Source organism: Danio aesculapii, chromosome 8 (genome assembly GCF_903798145.1).
Source record: "Danio aesculapii chromosome 8, fDanAes4.1, whole genome shotgun sequence".
Classification (NCBI taxonomy): Eukaryota; Metazoa; Chordata; class Actinopteri; order Cypriniformes; family Danionidae; genus Danio; species Danio aesculapii.
Genome location: NC_079442.1, coordinates 38,951,906 through 38,970,247, shown reverse-complemented (window position 1 = coordinate 38,970,247; position 18,342 = coordinate 38,951,906). Strand labels below are relative to the sequence as shown.

Below are 18,342 nucleotides of genomic sequence, written 5' to 3'. Positions count from 1 at the left end.
ATTTGCAAGTCGCTTTGGATAAAAGCATCTGCTAAATGAATAAACATAACTTTAACATGGATGCAGACCATCTTATCTGTGACCCATTTACAAAATACGATGTCTCTGTCTACGGTGTGCTGATAATATTACTTTTGGCAAAAAATATTGGAAACCAAACATGGGAGATGCCAAAATGTTGCTATGGCTACTTTGATGTCAGTGATAATTAATGGGATTCATTTGCATATATAAATGCAGTTGTCATTCAAACACACTAACTTCACAAGTTTTAAAGGCCCAGGTATGTTGTAAAGTTGTCAACAAGGCTTGTCATGCCAAAAACACAACTGGAGCTTTCAAAAAATGCTAACGGAAAACAATATTTTTATAAAAAATAATTTTAATCAGATTTCACCCAGCAAATCACTCCATTGCAGAGAGAAAGTGTGGGAGTTGCTCTTGTTGGTTGTTAATGCGTACCAAAGGAGCACAAAGTGCAACATATGTGACTCCTTTCATCTCTTAAAATATAGTTCTGAAACAAAATGAGAAAATATCAATATTGAAGGCACAGTGAACGGACAGAGTAAGAGTTAAATGGATTAACACACACACACACGGAGATGTTTGTATTAGCATTACCAGAATAACAGTTAAATTGGATTCAAATATTGATGCACTTTGAGTGTTTTAAATGTTACCTAAAAACAAGCGGCATGTATTTGTGATAAATCATTTCTTAAATCTAAACCATGTTTTACCAATACTGCTGCATATAATTAAAAAGAAAAGTAAAATCAGACCAGAAGCAGGGCATGGACATGTGCAGGACATCATCACCTTAAAAACAGTACAGCAATTTCCTAAAAATTCCCCTTGTATTACTTTGGTATCACTTTACAATATGGTTATATTAGTTAGCGTATCTACTAACATGAACAAACCATGAACAATACATTATTACAGTATTCATTCATCTTTATTAACATAGTTAATAGGAATAAAAGTTGTTCATTGTTAGTTCACGTTAACTCACAATGTGCATTAACTAATGTTAACAAGCTTTGGATTTTAACAATGCATTAGTAAATGCTGAATAAATGCTGTACAAGTATTGTTCATTATGAGATCCTGTTAGTAAATACATCAAGCATAATGAAACATTATTGTAAAGTGTGACCATTACTTTGGCACCGAAGCTGACGGTTTCTCTAGTAGCCACAGATTTGTGAGATTTGGCCATTCCTTCCAGAAGCAAAAGTCTATGCAACAGCAATGCTCTAAGGTAGAGACACTTTCGCACGTCGCAGCTTTATCCTCAGTTTAAAATACATGTACATGGCGAGCAGGCACATGGTGGACAGGAGGTACAGTAGGACACACAGGCTCACATCCAGCCTGGAGAACCCCACGCTGAGCAGGGACATCCAGCGCTTGCTTTGGGCTCTGGGGTATGGCTCTATCCCAAGATTCTCCTCTTGGCTTCCCAGGTCTCTCTTCACCCTCCAGCCTCCGTCAAACTGCAGATCTTCCACGTCCTCCTTCTTCTGCAGACTCCTCCGCCGCACTACACCAGACATAGCAGCGGCTCGAAGAGCTTTGGCTTTATAATGTTGGCTGACGAAGAAATCCAAGTCTACGATGTCCTCCTGAGCCTCCCGGAGCTTCATCCCGACAATTCTCGGCTTGCGTTGGGATGGTAAAGGCTGCGGTTTCTCCCATGGTGCCTGGTCTGCTCGGGGTGCTCCCTCTAATCCCACAGTATACAGCTCAACAGCCTGCTCCTCTAGTGTCGGCTCTTCCTCTTCCTCCTCCTCCTCTTCTTCCTGAGGCTCATCAGCAGGATTGTTGTCGAAAACTTCTCGTGCTCTCCTTTCTGCCCCACGTCCAGCTTCTTTCTCCATGCGGGCGGCTGTGAGGCGGTTCCTCTGCTGGATAAGGGCCTGAGTCTCGTCCTGCAAGTAGTCGGTCAGGATGCGAGACGAGGAAAAGTAGCTCTGGAGGAAGTTCGACACCTCGTCCTTGATCCAGTTGTGATCTCCAATTATTGTTACCCCATGACAGGTAGGACACAATTCTGGGGAGGGCCACTGAATCTTAGGGAAATGGGGGTCCTCACTGAGATCTCCTGTGTGGGATTAGAGACAGTCAAAGATTTCATAATAATTAATAAATAAACTAAAATAATAAAAGATAATTTCATAAACAGTCAAAGGAGGAAACCAAATCAACCAGAGGAGTCCTGACAATTAATTACTTTCTTTCATTTTTCACACCTGCAAACGTAATGACTGATAGAAAAACTTGTCCATTGTTGGAAATGTTTTACTTTAGGGATGCAAAATGTATTAACTGTCATGATCAGTGAATGAAAAGGTTGTGAAAAATCATTTTGTGCCTTTCTGTAAGGTAATCACAAGGTGAATATTTCATGAGGTGTAACCTAAATATTTCACATATTTACTTTTCCGCAAATAAAATTATCTTTTTTTAAAAATCCTTATTATTACTACTACCAAAACATTATATAATTACACTGAAAACTATTTATCTTGCACATTTATGTTTCAATGTGACCAATGCATTGTTTTGGTTCACAAGCTAATCCCTAATTACAAGTGTCAAATGTCACTTAACCCAGGGGTTAAAATTGGCTTTAGTCTAATTTAACAAAAAGATTAATTATTTAACTCGGGTTAGGTTACGCATGTAACAAGCCAATGAGTTCAGGTTTATCAGTTATGTTGACATGTCTAACACTTACATTACAAAAAACACCCCATATCCAAGAGTGTTCTATATCGCCTAATATATAACCACAATATTAATGTTAATAAAGTGTCTGAACACAATAGATTGTGGATTAAAGCAGTGTAAATTAGTTCAGATTATTAATGCAAATAGGTGATCTGCCTAAATGCTAACCGGGTAGCATGATATATCTAAATATGCCATCCAAAGCCACGCCTCCTAAAATCACGAACACGCTCATTAAAGGTGACAGAGATCCACTAGGATCCACTCACTCACGCTTTGTCCTAAAGCCACTACTGTATGTTTATTGCTTGGCCGGCGACATACAGGAATTACACTTATTACTAAGCCACACTTGCATGCTATTTCAGGCCGAATATACAGAGTGGCATGGTAGACAATATAGTGAGCTCATCACCAGCTGTCATTGTTCAAAAATGAACCAATGTGATGTGAACATAAAACCAACTTCACCTCAGTAAAGCAGGCTAGGTGGATAAGCATTATTTACTTATGTTTTGTTGTTAAACTAAATAAAAATCGACATTATCGATGCTGTAAAAAGGTCCCATATGAAACTGAAAATAGTCACATCAATTGTTTGCCGGAAGATTTGAGTGGCTGAACGACACTTCTGTGCATATAGCCCATTTATAACCAAACAATGTCTACATCAGCTTTGAGTGACTAAAATAGTTTTAAAACAGAACATTACCTGTCTAACAGAAATACTTCAGCCATGGTGTTATCCTTCCTCCAGAGTCCAAAAGTAACTCCAATATTGATTCAGGATTTGAACAAGTTTTGATTCAGCATTTGTTTTTACCACTGTCTGCACATGAACGAGCGGTGCGCATGCACACACTAATGGCGGATCTGCGTGAACAGAGATGCGCAGTTGTGCAAATCTACAATTTCACCGACAGTTTGGGCTACTTATCAGAATTATGGAAATTATCCGCCTGACAATTTTTAATTAGACAAACATTTTTTTGTTTTATGCCTCACCCAGAATATAAAAATACATATAAAGACATTTCGATCATTTATTTTAATCAGTACTATTGGAATGTGAAGAGACTTTTAACAGCACAACAAAAAATATTTCTGAAGACAATCACCTACTGCACCTTTAATTTATTCTGCATATATAAAAAACTACTGTGCGTAACTTGGAGTAAAAATGTAGTAACACAGGTGCAAAAATGCTGAATTTCTCTCGCGATTCCTCTTCCTGTCATTCAAAACTCAGAATTTCGTCCAACCTTGAGGTGCAGTGTGAACTGTGTGTGTGTGTGTGTGACAGGTCTAAAGACATGATCAATAGACCTGTGGGCTCCCCCAGAGGGAGGATCGTGAAGATAATAGATGAGGTAGGGGTGAACGAGACGCCCCTCTCCCCGTCCACATCCACACGCACCGGCCTCTCCTCTTCACACCCCCTACCAACATGCCACCATCTCCAAATTGAATATGAAAGCCAGCACCTCTGGGCTGCAGCTTTCCCTCTAATGAATTACTATTTTTCCCTTCAGATGTTTTCTGTTCCTCCCTCCCCCCAAGCGGCACCCCAGACTGAGGCATCCGCTAATAAATTGCTTGTGGCGGGTGTCACGGGGCGGCCGGGACACTACAAGAGGTGGCAGCAGCGCTTAGCTTCCATCCCTCCCCCATCTCTTACGTAGATTAATCTGATGTATATATGCATGTGTGGACGTACTCTGCATAACGCACTTTACATAAGAGATACATCAATTTTACTATGTGTCTACAGGAGTCCAGGGGTCTTTGTGACAGCACTCATATCTGGCGCTGATGTGATGCAATGCCTGTGAAGATCTTATTTCTAATCATGGAGCCCTTCAGGACAGAGGTGACTTCAGCTGGGGTGTCGTTAACATTGATACAAAAGCTGGCAGGACCGTGCATTAATATTCATGTGTGTGAATGGAGCAGGAGCTGTCATGCGGGACAGTTCCAGTAAGTGTGAGCAAACTCGAGTGCCGATGAGTGGGCAGGGTTCAGATGAAGGGAGGACTGACTAAACAAATGCAAAACGACCATGTAGGCTAATCCTGTTTCAAGAGTGCTGTAGAATAGGAGAGGAGGAATAGAAGAAATGGGAACAAGAGGCATGTCTGTTTTGATTTGTACTGAAGACTGTAGACTTATACTGTAGAGGAATGAGATGTTGTTTAGCACTTAATAATTTAGCCTTTTAAAAAAATGCAATGATTTCTACTATGAAAGCAGCGCACCCAGCAGGATTCCACAATGCAATATAGGATTTTTAAAAGCCAATCAGACACAAATTCAGTCACATTTTTTTAGAATAACCAATATGCATTCTCAGCATAACCACGCATTTTAACAAGTATTATTCTAGTGACCTAAATTTCATTCCTGAACACCTTGGCAAAGGTATAGCAACACCCCAGCCACAGATATTTACACTAGATGTCGCCTACGCTGTTGTTGTCTAGTGGAAGGATTTTGTCAATAGAGCCACCATTTTGGTACAGGGTAGCACTCCTTTGAAATGAATGTGGGAACACGGTGTAGTGGTGGACTGGCCATCGGGAGCCATAGATATGTAAACATTTATACATATATCTATGATCGGGAGTTTTCCCGGTGGTCAGTATGCAAATACTTTTTAAAATCACAATGTTTATAATTTTACATCACTTTTCTACATTGATGGATAAGTGACCACACAGGCATTGCCGACAAAAAACATGTGTTTGTGTGCATAGAAATGTATTATCCTGCCTCCCTGTTAAATTTGATCCAATCCATGTCCTCAACACACCCCCTCTCCTACTTTCACTTCTAATTATGGAGGGAGTGATTCGTTTGTGAATGAATGTCCGTTATGAACGACTCGTGTGAACCATCAATAATATCCCTGCATCTCAATGTACACATCCACCTTTCTGAGCTAAATGGTGTAAAACATTTGTAATATTCAATAATTTAGGAAGTACAGTATGCACATTGAGGCATCTTCAGATTGTCTTTAGTCTTGACTAGAGCGGTTGAATGACTTCTGTCCTGGGAGCACTGTACAAATGTGGCAGCGCTATTGACGCATGCTCAGGGTCTGTATGTGATATCTAGTGTATATATCTATGCACCCTTGCAACCATCCAAGACCTCACACCAGGTAGCACACATATAGCAACTAAATAAATCCTTACAGAACAACTTAACTACAAACAAACACTGTAGCAACCTCACAGAAGACTGGCCTAGCAATTACCAAACACAAAAAAGATTCAATAATCTTTAAGTCTTTAAAAGTTTCCCAGAAGTTAAAAGTTCCCAAAAGTAACAGCTTGAAATTGACTAGCAACCACCCAGAACAATGAAGTAGCAACAACACAGCAACTCATTAAAACTTCCCTGAACCTTTTAGCAACTGCTACACACTAGCAACCACATAGAACACCCCAGCAAGTAGAAAGCACAAAGCATCCTATTCATAACCTTAGCAACACCCTAGCAACAACATAAAACGACCATGCACCAAGCCACAAAACATCTCAATAAACACTTCGTGGACACCTTAGCACTCCCCTAACAACAACACAAAACTCCCTAGCAACAAATCAACTAATTACATCCATCCTTCCTAAACACTTTAGCAACAGCATACCAACCCCTTAGCAACAACACAGAACTCTGTAGCAACTAGAAAATCCATTAATTACACATATCCTTCCTGAACACTTTAGCAACAGCATAGCAATACCCTAACAACAGCACAAAAACTCCCTAGCACCAAGCAACAAGTCAACTAATTACAAACCTCTCAGCCTTATAAACTGCATAAAATCCTCTAAGCAACCACACAAAACACCCCTACAATGTGTCAATTTAACATTTCTTTAACAAAACAACATTTTTAAAAAGGCAAAATAAACATAATAAACAAAATAAACTTTAATCACAAAATCACATCATGTGTGTAATTAAACAAGTGTTGCCCTGAGATCATATGTGGCATATTGCCATAATGCAGACCTAGGCACTTTGCGGCCCGCTGGACTTCTTTGATCGGCCCACATGAAGCATTTATTTAACTTAAACTCAACCGCAAACAGGGCCTTGCAATGTGCAGGTCTGATATTGCGAGTCAACAAAAGGGGGCTGTCACATATAGTGTGTTTTGTGCGCTCAATTTCTATATTTCAGATGGAGACGGAGGGGATGCTTATGCGGTATGTCACGCTCACGTTTTCAAGGCGCTACGAGTTTAAAAAAAAAATCAAAACATTTCAGAGTGCCGTGATCGAACCACAAGTCATGTGACAGGAACCAACCAGGCAGCTTCACGCTTTGTATGGAATTATAAAGTAATAAAGGTAGACTAAATATCTCAGATTAACGATTTAACAAATCCAGATACAGAGATTCAGATCCTCTCTCAGTGATGATCATTACATCACATAGCCACATTCAACCTGACTTCAGTGCTCCTGTTTAGCCAAACAAATGCTAGAATACCTTTACAGAACATAAAGAATATCTAAATAAATGAATGAATTAATGAATAAATAAATAATTAAAATAATTTTTTTAGGGGGTTTCACCTTTATTAATAACACAGTGGAGATTGTTGGACAGGAAAGTGTGGGGAGCAGATAGGGAAAGGATCAGTAAAGGACCTCACGCCGGGAATCGAACTCGGGTCACTGCGAGCACCTGGGTGCTATGCATCAACACACTAACCACTAGGTTATTTGCGCCAACAAATAATTAAAAACTAACGAAGGTGAAGAATTCAATCAAACAACCCAGTGGCATTTATATGAAGTTAATATTGTGATATTGTGATTTTTTTAATTTTATTTTGAATAGTTTCACAATGTTTTATATATATATATATATATATATATATATATATATATATATATTTATTTATTTATTTATTTATTTTTTAAATAAATTAACTGTATTGGTCTGGCCCTCTAAATCCGCACCAGAGTCTAATGTGGCCCCTTGGAAAAATTAATTGCACACCCTTGCCATAATGCATACCATTTAAAAGCCCTGTAGGCAATGTACATCACAGTATGCGGTACACAAAGATAGAAAAGGCAGAGCAACTGAAAAAAGCTGGCTTTAAAAAGCTAAATGTATTTGCCTCCCATCTACAGACATCTCCTCTCTCGACAAGTGGCTGAGGCTTGTTGCTTTTGCCTTCATGCCAGTTAAATTAATTGTGCAGCAGTGATACTAATAGGCCACTATTCATGCCTGGTTAGCTCTGCGTGTGTGTGAGAGAGAGAGGGGAGGGAAGTACTAAAGAGGCTCACAATCAGGAGGAGGAGGAGGGTTCCTCATGGGAACTGAGAGGAATAAAGGGTGTCTGAGGGTAGGAGAACACACACACACACACACACACACACACACACACACACACACACACACACACACACACACACACTTAGCCACTTGGGCCAGAGATTACAAAGCAGAGGAAGGCTTGATGCGGGCAGCGTGGCGTGTGCCACCTGCTGTCCCGGGGTGTCTTGGGAATAAAGGGCCTCGTGCTCCAGCCAGGAGACACTGTTGCTGTATCAATTGTCAAGCAGCAGGAACGACCCTCCCGGGACCAGGGAGACAGTAAGACCTAATCAGCAGGAGTGACAGGGGACAAGGCGACACAGAGGAGTCATAGGGGGACACGCATGGGGGACTTTTGTCCAATTATTCATGACTTCATGGCTGGTAAAAAAAAAAAAAAAAGCACAGACGCTAAAGAGGCAGGAGACATCAAAAGAGGACAAACAAATGAATTAAGCAAGTGTGAAGAGAGGCAACTAACTCCCTTTATAGCCCTTATGGACCACAGCAATGCAAGTCCACAAGCTGACAAGAGTGAGAGCTATGATTTTGATTTATATAATGTCAATTGTGTAGCTGGTTCTTTGCACTCACTTTTACTCAGAAATACTTTGAAACTAAAAAAGTAAAAAATTAAAAAGTAAAAACATCTCACACTGTAAAAATTTTGATTTGGGTTGGGACAACATGAAGGAATTATAAGTTAACTTATTAGTTTTTATACAACATGAAACAATTAAGTTGTCCCAAATCTCAAGAATTGTGTTGTTTCAGCTTATTTTGGAGATGTAGTTTGAACAAACAGCAAATGTCATTTGAGTGCATGCATTCTTGACAAAAACATTTCATAAATAAGTCAATAAAATAAATGACCACTTTAGCTGCAAATTACAGAACTACAATGGGAGCAACAAAAGGGGTGATAAATAAAAAAGAATAGATATATGTGTACAGAGAGAGGGTGTGTGAGAGAGAGAGAGAGAGAGAGAGAGAGAGAGAGAGAAATAGAGAGATAGACGGATAGAAGGGAACAGGACAGCTGGTGTCTGCCCAGAGGATCGCCGAATTAAAGGGATTTAAAGGGAAGAAGCTGCACTGGTGCTCTGGAGAGGGAAAATCCTCCCAAAAAAACTCCTAAACTCCTGGTGTCTCTTCTTTTCTCCTGCTCCAGACACAAGTGACTGGCCCCAGAAGCATTTAGATGCACTTAAAAGTGATGAGAAAAGGGGTAAAAATATAACAAAAAAATGTTTTTAGGTTTTAAAAAAGAAAGTCACAGATATACTAAGCAAAAATAGCCAATTAAACAGTGCATGTAATGAACAAAACCTGTGTGAAAACTAAAAATACAAAAGTAAATCACTAAATAAATTAAAAGAATATTGCTGGGGAAAGATTAATCGTGATTAAATCACTTCCAAAATAAAACGTTGTTTTGACATGATATTTGTGTGTGTATTATATATATTTTATTATGTATATGTGACACACTAACATAAGAACAAAATATAGTAACAAAATTGTGTTATAGATATTTACATTTATATATTAGTCTCATACACACACGCGCACGCACGCACACACACACACACACACACACACACTGACACACACACACACACACGTTGCTATTTTCAAACCAGCTCAACAGTAATTTGCCAGTTTTCCGCCACATTGTTTAAATAGCTAACCCATTTGCTCATGGGTGTTCCGGTCCAGAATCGAAGTGTGTTAAGGTGCATTGTTGGCACGTTGCTATTTTGAGGAACTAAAATAGACTGTGCAATAGACCAGCTGAAAGTTGGTCTGAAGTCCAGCGCAGAGCACGTTAGTTGTGTGCCTCACTTACACATTGCTTAATACACAGAGAATGTACAGCAATACGCGAATATCTTTACAAATGAAAAAGGAAATTAAAGGATTAAAATATTACAAAAATTACTATTTTCTGCATAAATATAAAAAACACTTGCCTCCATGCCTTCTTTATCTCAGGGGGCTTTTTTCCATTTATTTATGACAACTTGCTTTTGTATGTTGTTATTATTGTTGTATTAATTATTATTAGTAGTAGTAGTATTATTAATTATATGCATATTTATATTTGTTTTATTAAAAACAAGCTTAAATTTGTCCACCTGTCAGGTTTTGGAGCAAATGGGGCATAGGACATTTGTTTGGATATACCTGTAACTCAGTTTTCTGACCACACTTCATTATTATTGTTCATTTATCTGTTTGCTGGAAATTAGATCTGCGTTTAGATATAGTTTTGGAACAAATTAAATTAATTATGTAGGCTAATGAATGTCTTCAGTGGAATGTACAACACAGTTTCCTTATCCAAGAAAGAGAGAAAGAGAAAGGCTGAACGGAGAAGACTTGTTCTTTATCCTCACGCTGCAGATAAAGCGTTCAGTTTGAACGCTAATGAAGCGTTCAGTTTTTCCACTTACAAAGTCCACCATGTAAATAGCAAATGCTCCATGACGCGACACAACTGACTCTTAAAGGGAATGGGAGATGAGACTGGTTTATTCTCAAAACACACCCAAAACTCATTAAGAGAATAAGCACAACCCTGTTAGACCATGCGCCGCAGCAGAGCGTATTTTTCCATCCTTAAAATAGCAAAATTCGGATTCGGAAATGCCTTTAATGCTTTTGCGCCATGCGCTTTAGACTCTGCGCCTAGATCGTTAAAATAGAGCCCTTTATGTCAAAACAAACTTTTATTTCGGATGGGATTGACCATGATTAATCTCTGCACTAAAAATAAATCAAAATCTATCCCCCCAGTTGCTAAATGGCTCAAAACTTTTGTAAATTTCATCATTTCCAATTTTAAAGGGATAGTTCACCCCAACGTGATCATATCCTCACCATTTACACATACTTACGCAGTTTTAACCTTTCATTATTTTCTTTCTTCTCTTTAACACTGAAGATATTAAGAAGAATGTTGGAAGCCAGCAGGACCATTGACTTTCATAACAGGAACAAAAAATACAATGAAAGTTCATGAATGCTGTTTTCCATCATTCTTCAACATAAGAAAGAAACAAAATAAGCTTGAATCAAGTGTAGGACATTATGTTTACAATTTTTAATTCTGTGGTGAACTATGCCTTTAAACGACTTTTAATAACATTGTGCAAATACTGCTTTGGGTTGCTGGTGGTGTTAGTCATGTGTGCTTAACACTTCAAATTTGTTTACACTGAAAATACTGACCTGCAAGGCGGTTGTTGACCCGGTTGTGGCGAGACCACAACCAAATGACAGCGCCAGACAGAGAGTTGACCTGATCCATGCTCTCCTTGGCCATAGCCTCAAAGTGAGTTGCACACGGCCTGCATCCGAAAAAACTGCTGACGTAACTTCTCATAGCCTGTAGCACTTCCTGAGCCTCTGAGACTAACACACAGAAAAGAGGAAATGGACAAAAAAGAAAGAGAGAGAGAAAAAAGAGGAAGTTAAATGAAAGTGCTATTAAAGAAGCACGGAACGTTTTTAGATGCATAAAGAACATTAAACATTCAATGACTTCATATATTTCAGTAAATGAATGTCATAGTAGGGGGTGCAGTATTTAGAGTCTATGATAACTTTAATTATAGTCTTGGAACTGCTGTTGTTTTTTTATTAATGTGTGAGGAAACATTATCAAGTATGTCACACACTTTGCAACAAACAAACAAAAATGCATTTGAATCCAAAAGCATTAACCTATAAGTAAAAATATCAGTTTCTTCTTTATATTTGCAAAATATGATACATATATAATTGAAGTCAAAATTATAAGCCCTCGTGATTTTTCCTTTTCCAAATATTTCCTAAAATATGTGTAACAGAGCAAGTTTTTTTTTTTTTTTTATACAGTATTTCCTATTAGAGAAAGATTTGTTTGTTTTATTTCGACTAGAATAAAAGCAGTTTTTAAATTTTTTAAAAACCATTTTAAGGTCAAAATTATTAGCCCCCTGAAGCAATTTTTTTTCTTCGATAGTTTACAGAATAAACCACTGTTATACAATGACTCACCTAGGTCACACTTTATTGTGATGGTCTGTTTGTTGAATTTAAGTTACATTGCAACTAATTCTCATTAGATTATAAGTAGACTGTTAGGTTGGGGTTAGGGTTGGTTGTTAGGGTTAGTGTAAGTTGACATGTACTTGAAAAGTTTCTTATAGTCAGTTAAATGTCTGTTGAAGGACAGTCTACTAATACTCAAATGGACCATCAAAATAAAGTGTTACCCTTGCCTAACTACCCTAACTTGCCAAGTTAACATAATTACCCCAGTTAAGCTTTTAGATTGCACTTTAAGGTGAATACTAGTGTCTTGAATAATATCTAGTAAAATATTATGTTCTGTCATCATGGCAAAGACAAAAAGAAATCAGTTATTAGAAATGAGTTATTAAAACTATTTAGAAATCTGTTGACAAAAAAATCTTCTGAAAACAGAAATAGGGGAATAATATACAGGGTTTATAATTTATGATGGTTAATAGTTTTGACATCAACCATATATAGTTTTTAATATTCTAACAAAGAAGAAGTAAATATTCTGTGATTTACACTTTTAGACACAACAATGTCAATCTCCATCAGTGAAAAAAATAAATAGTTTTAAATAAACTGTATCTCGGAGCAACACTTTGTTCCTAAAAGAATGATATTAAATTAATAAAGAAAGCAGATGATTCAATGATAAATACACAGGGGCTGTTTCTCAATATGCGTTCTTCAGCATTGTTCCTCATGTTCATCATCAACTGCCAAAGTTCAGTTCCAATGCCCAAGAACGGAGGACGCGTGAAAGTTCCCAGAAGTCATTGCGACCGAATAAAGGATAATAGAGGTAGGAAGCGCAGCAATTAATATATATTTATTAATAAAGTTCAGAGATATAACTTGCTTGTCTCAGGAGTTCTCTAAATAAAACGGTGAAAGTAAATATTAATATGAAAATCTTATAAAAGGCATAAACACATTAGGAGTGTTTATTTGCTAAAGTTCATATTAAAATCAGTTTTATTTGTATTGTGCATATATTTGTAAGATCTTTATGCATAGTATATACTGTGAGAAGGGGAAAACAATAAATCATTATATGAATGCTGTAATGTTTAAATAATTTCCTGTTAAAACGTGTGAAGGTCATTTGAACAGGGAAGAACGCAGCATCTCATTTCTCAGAGGACGCTTTCTCTGTTTTCACGGTCTCCCGAGTTCGTTGTTCCAAAGTAACTTGGCAACACCGGGCTCCACAAGAACGCAAGTCAAATCTTTGCGTTCTTGGAATTGAGAAAGAGCCAGGGACAGTCTCTTGGTTCACTTCAAAATGAATCAGACATTTTGAACAAATCGTTTGAAAAAATTATTCAATGAATCACTCAATAAGAAGGATTGCTGCCATCTACTGACAGTTTTAGAGTCATATTTATACTACAACTCATAAATAAGCCAAGGTGTTTAATTAATTTGATGGAAATATAAAAACATACTGAGATATTATTGGTCAATATCACTATAGTGTACAATAAATATTAAACATTGTTAACAAGGCATAACTCCACAATTATATTATAATAATCATACTAAGTATATAATATAATCATAAAATGCAATGTTTTATAGTAATATTATATTATAATATAATAAATACCATGGAATAGAACAACAATAATACAAAATAGAGTATATACTAGTATTTAATACAAAATAATAATATATATAATAATATAATATAAAGCAATACAATAATAATTATATGAATATTAAAATATAAGAGTATATAATAGTATTTAATATAAAATGCAATTTAATAAAGTTATAGTAATATGATATAATATAATATAATATAATATAATATAATATAAAATAATATAATATAATCTCCTTAAAAAATAAATAGATTTCCTAATGCATCAAAACTCCAACTTAGCAGCTTGCTAATTGCACAACACACTCAGTCTGTGAGTCTGAACCCCCGATTAGCCTACACTAATGCTTCCGTATCTATTCTCTCCGACACAATGCATTCTAATGGCAAGTCACCGCAAGGAGTAACAGGTCAGTTCTGACCCTGAATGCTCTTTCTGTTAGTTTAGTGCTGTGTTCAACGCACTTCTTTCTTCTGTGTTTAGATGGTGGTCATAATCCAGAGCATTGCCAGTAGACAGATGGACACCCCCTGTCCCCTGGCCTTCCATCTGCAGGTTACATGACCCCCCTTCACCCGCTCACACAAACACAAACAGACATCCACACGCAGATGCCCCTCCGCTCTTCTTCCGCCCACTGTAAGCTGCTGGATTAAGTGTGAGTGGAGAAGCTGTGTTCACATTAACCCTTCAGATTCCAATAATCTAAACAAATCCCTCTCCTCTACCTACACAATTACTCTTCCAGCAGCAAAACAAGACTCAAGAATAACCAGCAACTCGGTTTCCTGGAATATGACACTCTGGTGCATGTTTGTATTGGTGAAGATGGATTTTTTTTAACAAAACACAGCATAAACACGCACAGACGGCCACACACAGGCCAATACAGATGCATGTTGGGCTTCTTCACACAATGGGCGAGGCTCATCCATCTCAAAAGGGCCTTGGAGGTTGTGACACAGCAGCTGATGGCAGGTCACTGAGGGGTCACACAAATTTGACCTGAGACTATGGTTTTATTTTACATAAGCTGGAAGTTTTGTCCGGTTTACATTTCATATAAAGGTTATATTTTTTGGCTCCTCTTCAAACACTTGCTACAATTATCTCACTGTGATCCTGCTTGCTTTGTGTGGATGGCAGAACGCCAGCTTGTCTATTTTAAAAAACAGAAAAGCCTGCAGTTTTCCAAGCCTGCAGATTCTATATGTACAGACTACATTTCTAATAAAAATGTTGTGTAGAACTGGATGTTATACTTTATAATGGTGTTTGTTGAATCTGGTTTTAATCATTTTTTTGTACTAGAAACATATTGGATTTCTGAAAGATAGCATCTTTTACAAGCTGAAAGTTTGGATTGATCGTCAACAATGCCATTCTTAATCACAATAAAAATAAAAATAAATAAATAAATAAAAGAACATTGTGTGCTTATTGAGAGCACTGTCCAAAGAAATATTTAATAAAGAAACAAGATTTGTACTAAGGATATTATAACTGGTTGCATAAAAAATGATAAGACATAGAGACAATGAAAGTGTTTTTTTGACCTTGCATTGCAATCAGACTGATGTGGAGACCCCCAAATTATGACCTGTTTATGCAGTAATAGGGGCTCTTTGACTGCATGTCTACAAATGAAGACTGATACATATTTAGATATGTACATTAGAGGTTAATTAACCTATCACCGATGTAATCTGAGGTACTACAATGTAACGAGACAAATGTATCCCCTGAAAAGTATTTATGATGGCAGTACTTTGTTTATTTATTTTGTTTTATTTTTATTATCATAATTTTTTTTATTTATTCCCTCATCTGTAAGGAAATAAATTGTTGGGGAATGGGTTGTTTTGAAAAAACAAATATTGGAAAATCTTAAATAAAAAGAAAAAAAAACAAAACAAAACAGTTTGTACAGATATACAAAGTTTTGATCTGTGCATAATTCTGTAGCACCATTGAATTTTATACTACAATAAGAGGAATTAAGATAGTACAGCATTGGATGGAATAAAATAAATAATAAAAGTGACAACATAAATCAGCCAATCTTTTTAGAGAGTGAGAAAAAAAAGGGAACATTTATTTTATTTTGATCACATTTTAAACACTTCATTGAACATGTAAACTAAATTGGCCATAGTGTATGTGAGTGTGTGCAGGAGTGTGTGGGTGTTTCCCAGTGTTGGGTTGCGGCTGGAGGGGCATCTGCTGCGTAAAATATGTGCAGGATAAGTTGGCGGTTCATTCCACTGTGGCGACCCCAGATTAATAAAGGGACTAAGCCAAAAATGAATAAATGAATGAACTCAGAATTGCGCCTTCATAACTCAGGATTCTGACTTCATAATTTTAATATTTTTTTCTTTCTCATTCAGTGGCGGGAACGGGCTTCCATAACTGCTGGTTAACTATGCACTAAAAAAAATATGACTTAATTCATGACAGCAAATGTTTTTATGTTGCTTCAACTTATTTTAAGTTAATCAGGTTTCAAAAAAAATGTTTGTATATGAAAAGTTTAATTTAATATTTTTAGTCAGTTTGATTGATACAAGTTCAGATGACAAGAAAAATTGGTTCAACTCACATCTGAAACAGCATGATTTAGTTTACAGTGGGTTTATATATAATAGCTAATTACTAATAACTTTAACAGTTAAAGTTATTAGTATCTAATAAAATTATAGTAACTGATAACCTTAGCTTTTCTGATTTTGATAGTAATGCAATAATGTGCACCTGTTGTATTTGTATTTGACTTCGTATTGAAACAATAATTATTGTAAAAAGTTCCATACAAATAATTGAATTTAACGTAGATAATTACAAAGAAAATCTTTCAACAATTTCTCCTCTTCAAATAATGCCAACACAATCATGTAGACTTCAACCTGAGTGCAAGCAAGTCTTTCAAGACTAGCTCCAAATAAAAAGGTGTAGAACAGACACTTTTTAAAAATAATATTTATTAAAAAAAAAAAAACAACCTCACCTATATTTGGTCTGAAATAGTACTCAGTTTTACTCTGAAATATCATGGGAGGCAAAAGCCATTTCACGTAATCTGGGCCGGGTACTGTTTATTGTGCTAAATTATATATATTGTTCCCTTATTTTTGATTTAATGTTCTAATTATTACATTAATATAACTCACACTCCTGCTAATCTCAACCCTATCTACTGTGAAGTGTGCATTTCTAAAAGCCAAAGCATGTAACATTATTAATAACACAAGTCCAGTGTATACCAAATCAGTTGCTGGTGCCAACCAATGACACTCTGGAGCCCTGGCACGCTTCACTTATTAACTAACAGTGTGATGTAGTCAAGGTCAAAAACTATAGAATACACAAGACATGTCACTCGTATAGCTTGAATGGGGAAAAGTGTAACTGTCAATATGGCAAATGAAGCCCCGCCTTCTAGTACAGGAGCCAGTCAGTGATCGCTATAGACTGTATATTCTCCGGGGAAGGGGCTTGGACCAGGCGTGAGTTTCTGCATATTTTGTGTGGTTCAAACGTTTAGAAATTAAACTAAAAAGACAGTTGTTTAATTTTATTGGTGATTCCTAATATGAAATGTAATCGTAAGCTTGGCAAGCATTTTTGGACAATATGATGTTTCCCCATTCAAACAGAATGGTCGCCGAGTGAAATGACTTGCCTTAAAGGGACTTTGTCGAGGTGCTGTGCATATTATTAGTACCTGTGCTTCCCATTTCTTTAGCCTGCACTGTAAGCACATGAAAGAGGGTCCAAACGGCACAGGGGTATCCACGATATCGAGCCTGAGATCCTTGACAGCCAACCCACTGCACGCCCTCGGGCAGCACTGCGTCGCTCGTCTAAAAGCACACACAAATACTCTCAATTGACTTGTGTGTTTCACTTGTGAATCAATTGAAGCCAATCAATTTTCCTTTCAGTCACTCTTCAAATGAAGCGAGGCAATGAAATGAGGTATGGCTGTTATAGGAAATAAAACCCACTGATAATTTTCAAACATAAACATAAATAGAAAAAGACTATAATAAACAGAATTAAACTGTGATTTGGAATAAATCCAGAGCTCCTATTGGTCAGTTGCCTGTGCAGATTCCCTCAACAGTTGATTGGTGGGTGTGTTTATAAAAGGTGGTGATCTTGATGACAACAGCTCATTTCCTTACGGGAGGCCTTCTTACTTCCGTATTGATCTATTGATTCATTGATTGGGTGGCTAAAAGCTAATGATGTCACTAACTCTGCTTCAGCGTATGTTTGTGTGTGAAGGTATGTGAGCTTCAGCATCATACAGCGGAGATCAAAATTAGACATTTTCACATTTTTAAGCATTAATGCAATCTTCATCGTTCAAAATTTGCACTTCATCTCGACAACCTGCAGCCAGAGGGTTTCAATCTCTTTCCGATGACGTGCCAATTTGTAAAAACTGTAAAAGCTGGAAAGTTCTTCTTCCAGTTAAATAGGGTTAGTCAGATAATTAAGAAAATGACCAGGGGTGCGTTTCCCAAACAACAACATAATCGCGGCTGAACTATTATAGTACGATGCATCGTTT

General features: G+C 37.0%; 1 protein-coding gene across 1 annotated transcript in view; it reads right to left on the bottom strand.

Annotated features, from left to right (window-relative positions):
* Positions 1 to 364: 364 nt before the first annotated feature.
* The window catches only part of qsox1 (quiescin Q6 sulfhydryl oxidase 1), a 51,831-nt gene continuing 33,853 nt past the window's right edge, over positions 365 to 18,342 (bottom strand). Inside the window, exons 10-12 of the mRNA XM_056463927.1 lie at positions 17,488 to 17,626; positions 11,323 to 11,505; positions 365 to 2,110 (exon numbers count right to left, since the gene is read on the bottom strand). Coding sequence (XP_056319902.1) covers positions 1,263 to 2,110; positions 11,323 to 11,505; positions 17,488 to 17,626 — 1,170 coding nt within the window. The 3' untranslated portion in view covers positions 365 to 1,262. The remainder of the gene's footprint in view (positions 2,111 to 11,322; positions 11,506 to 17,487; positions 17,627 to 18,342) is intronic.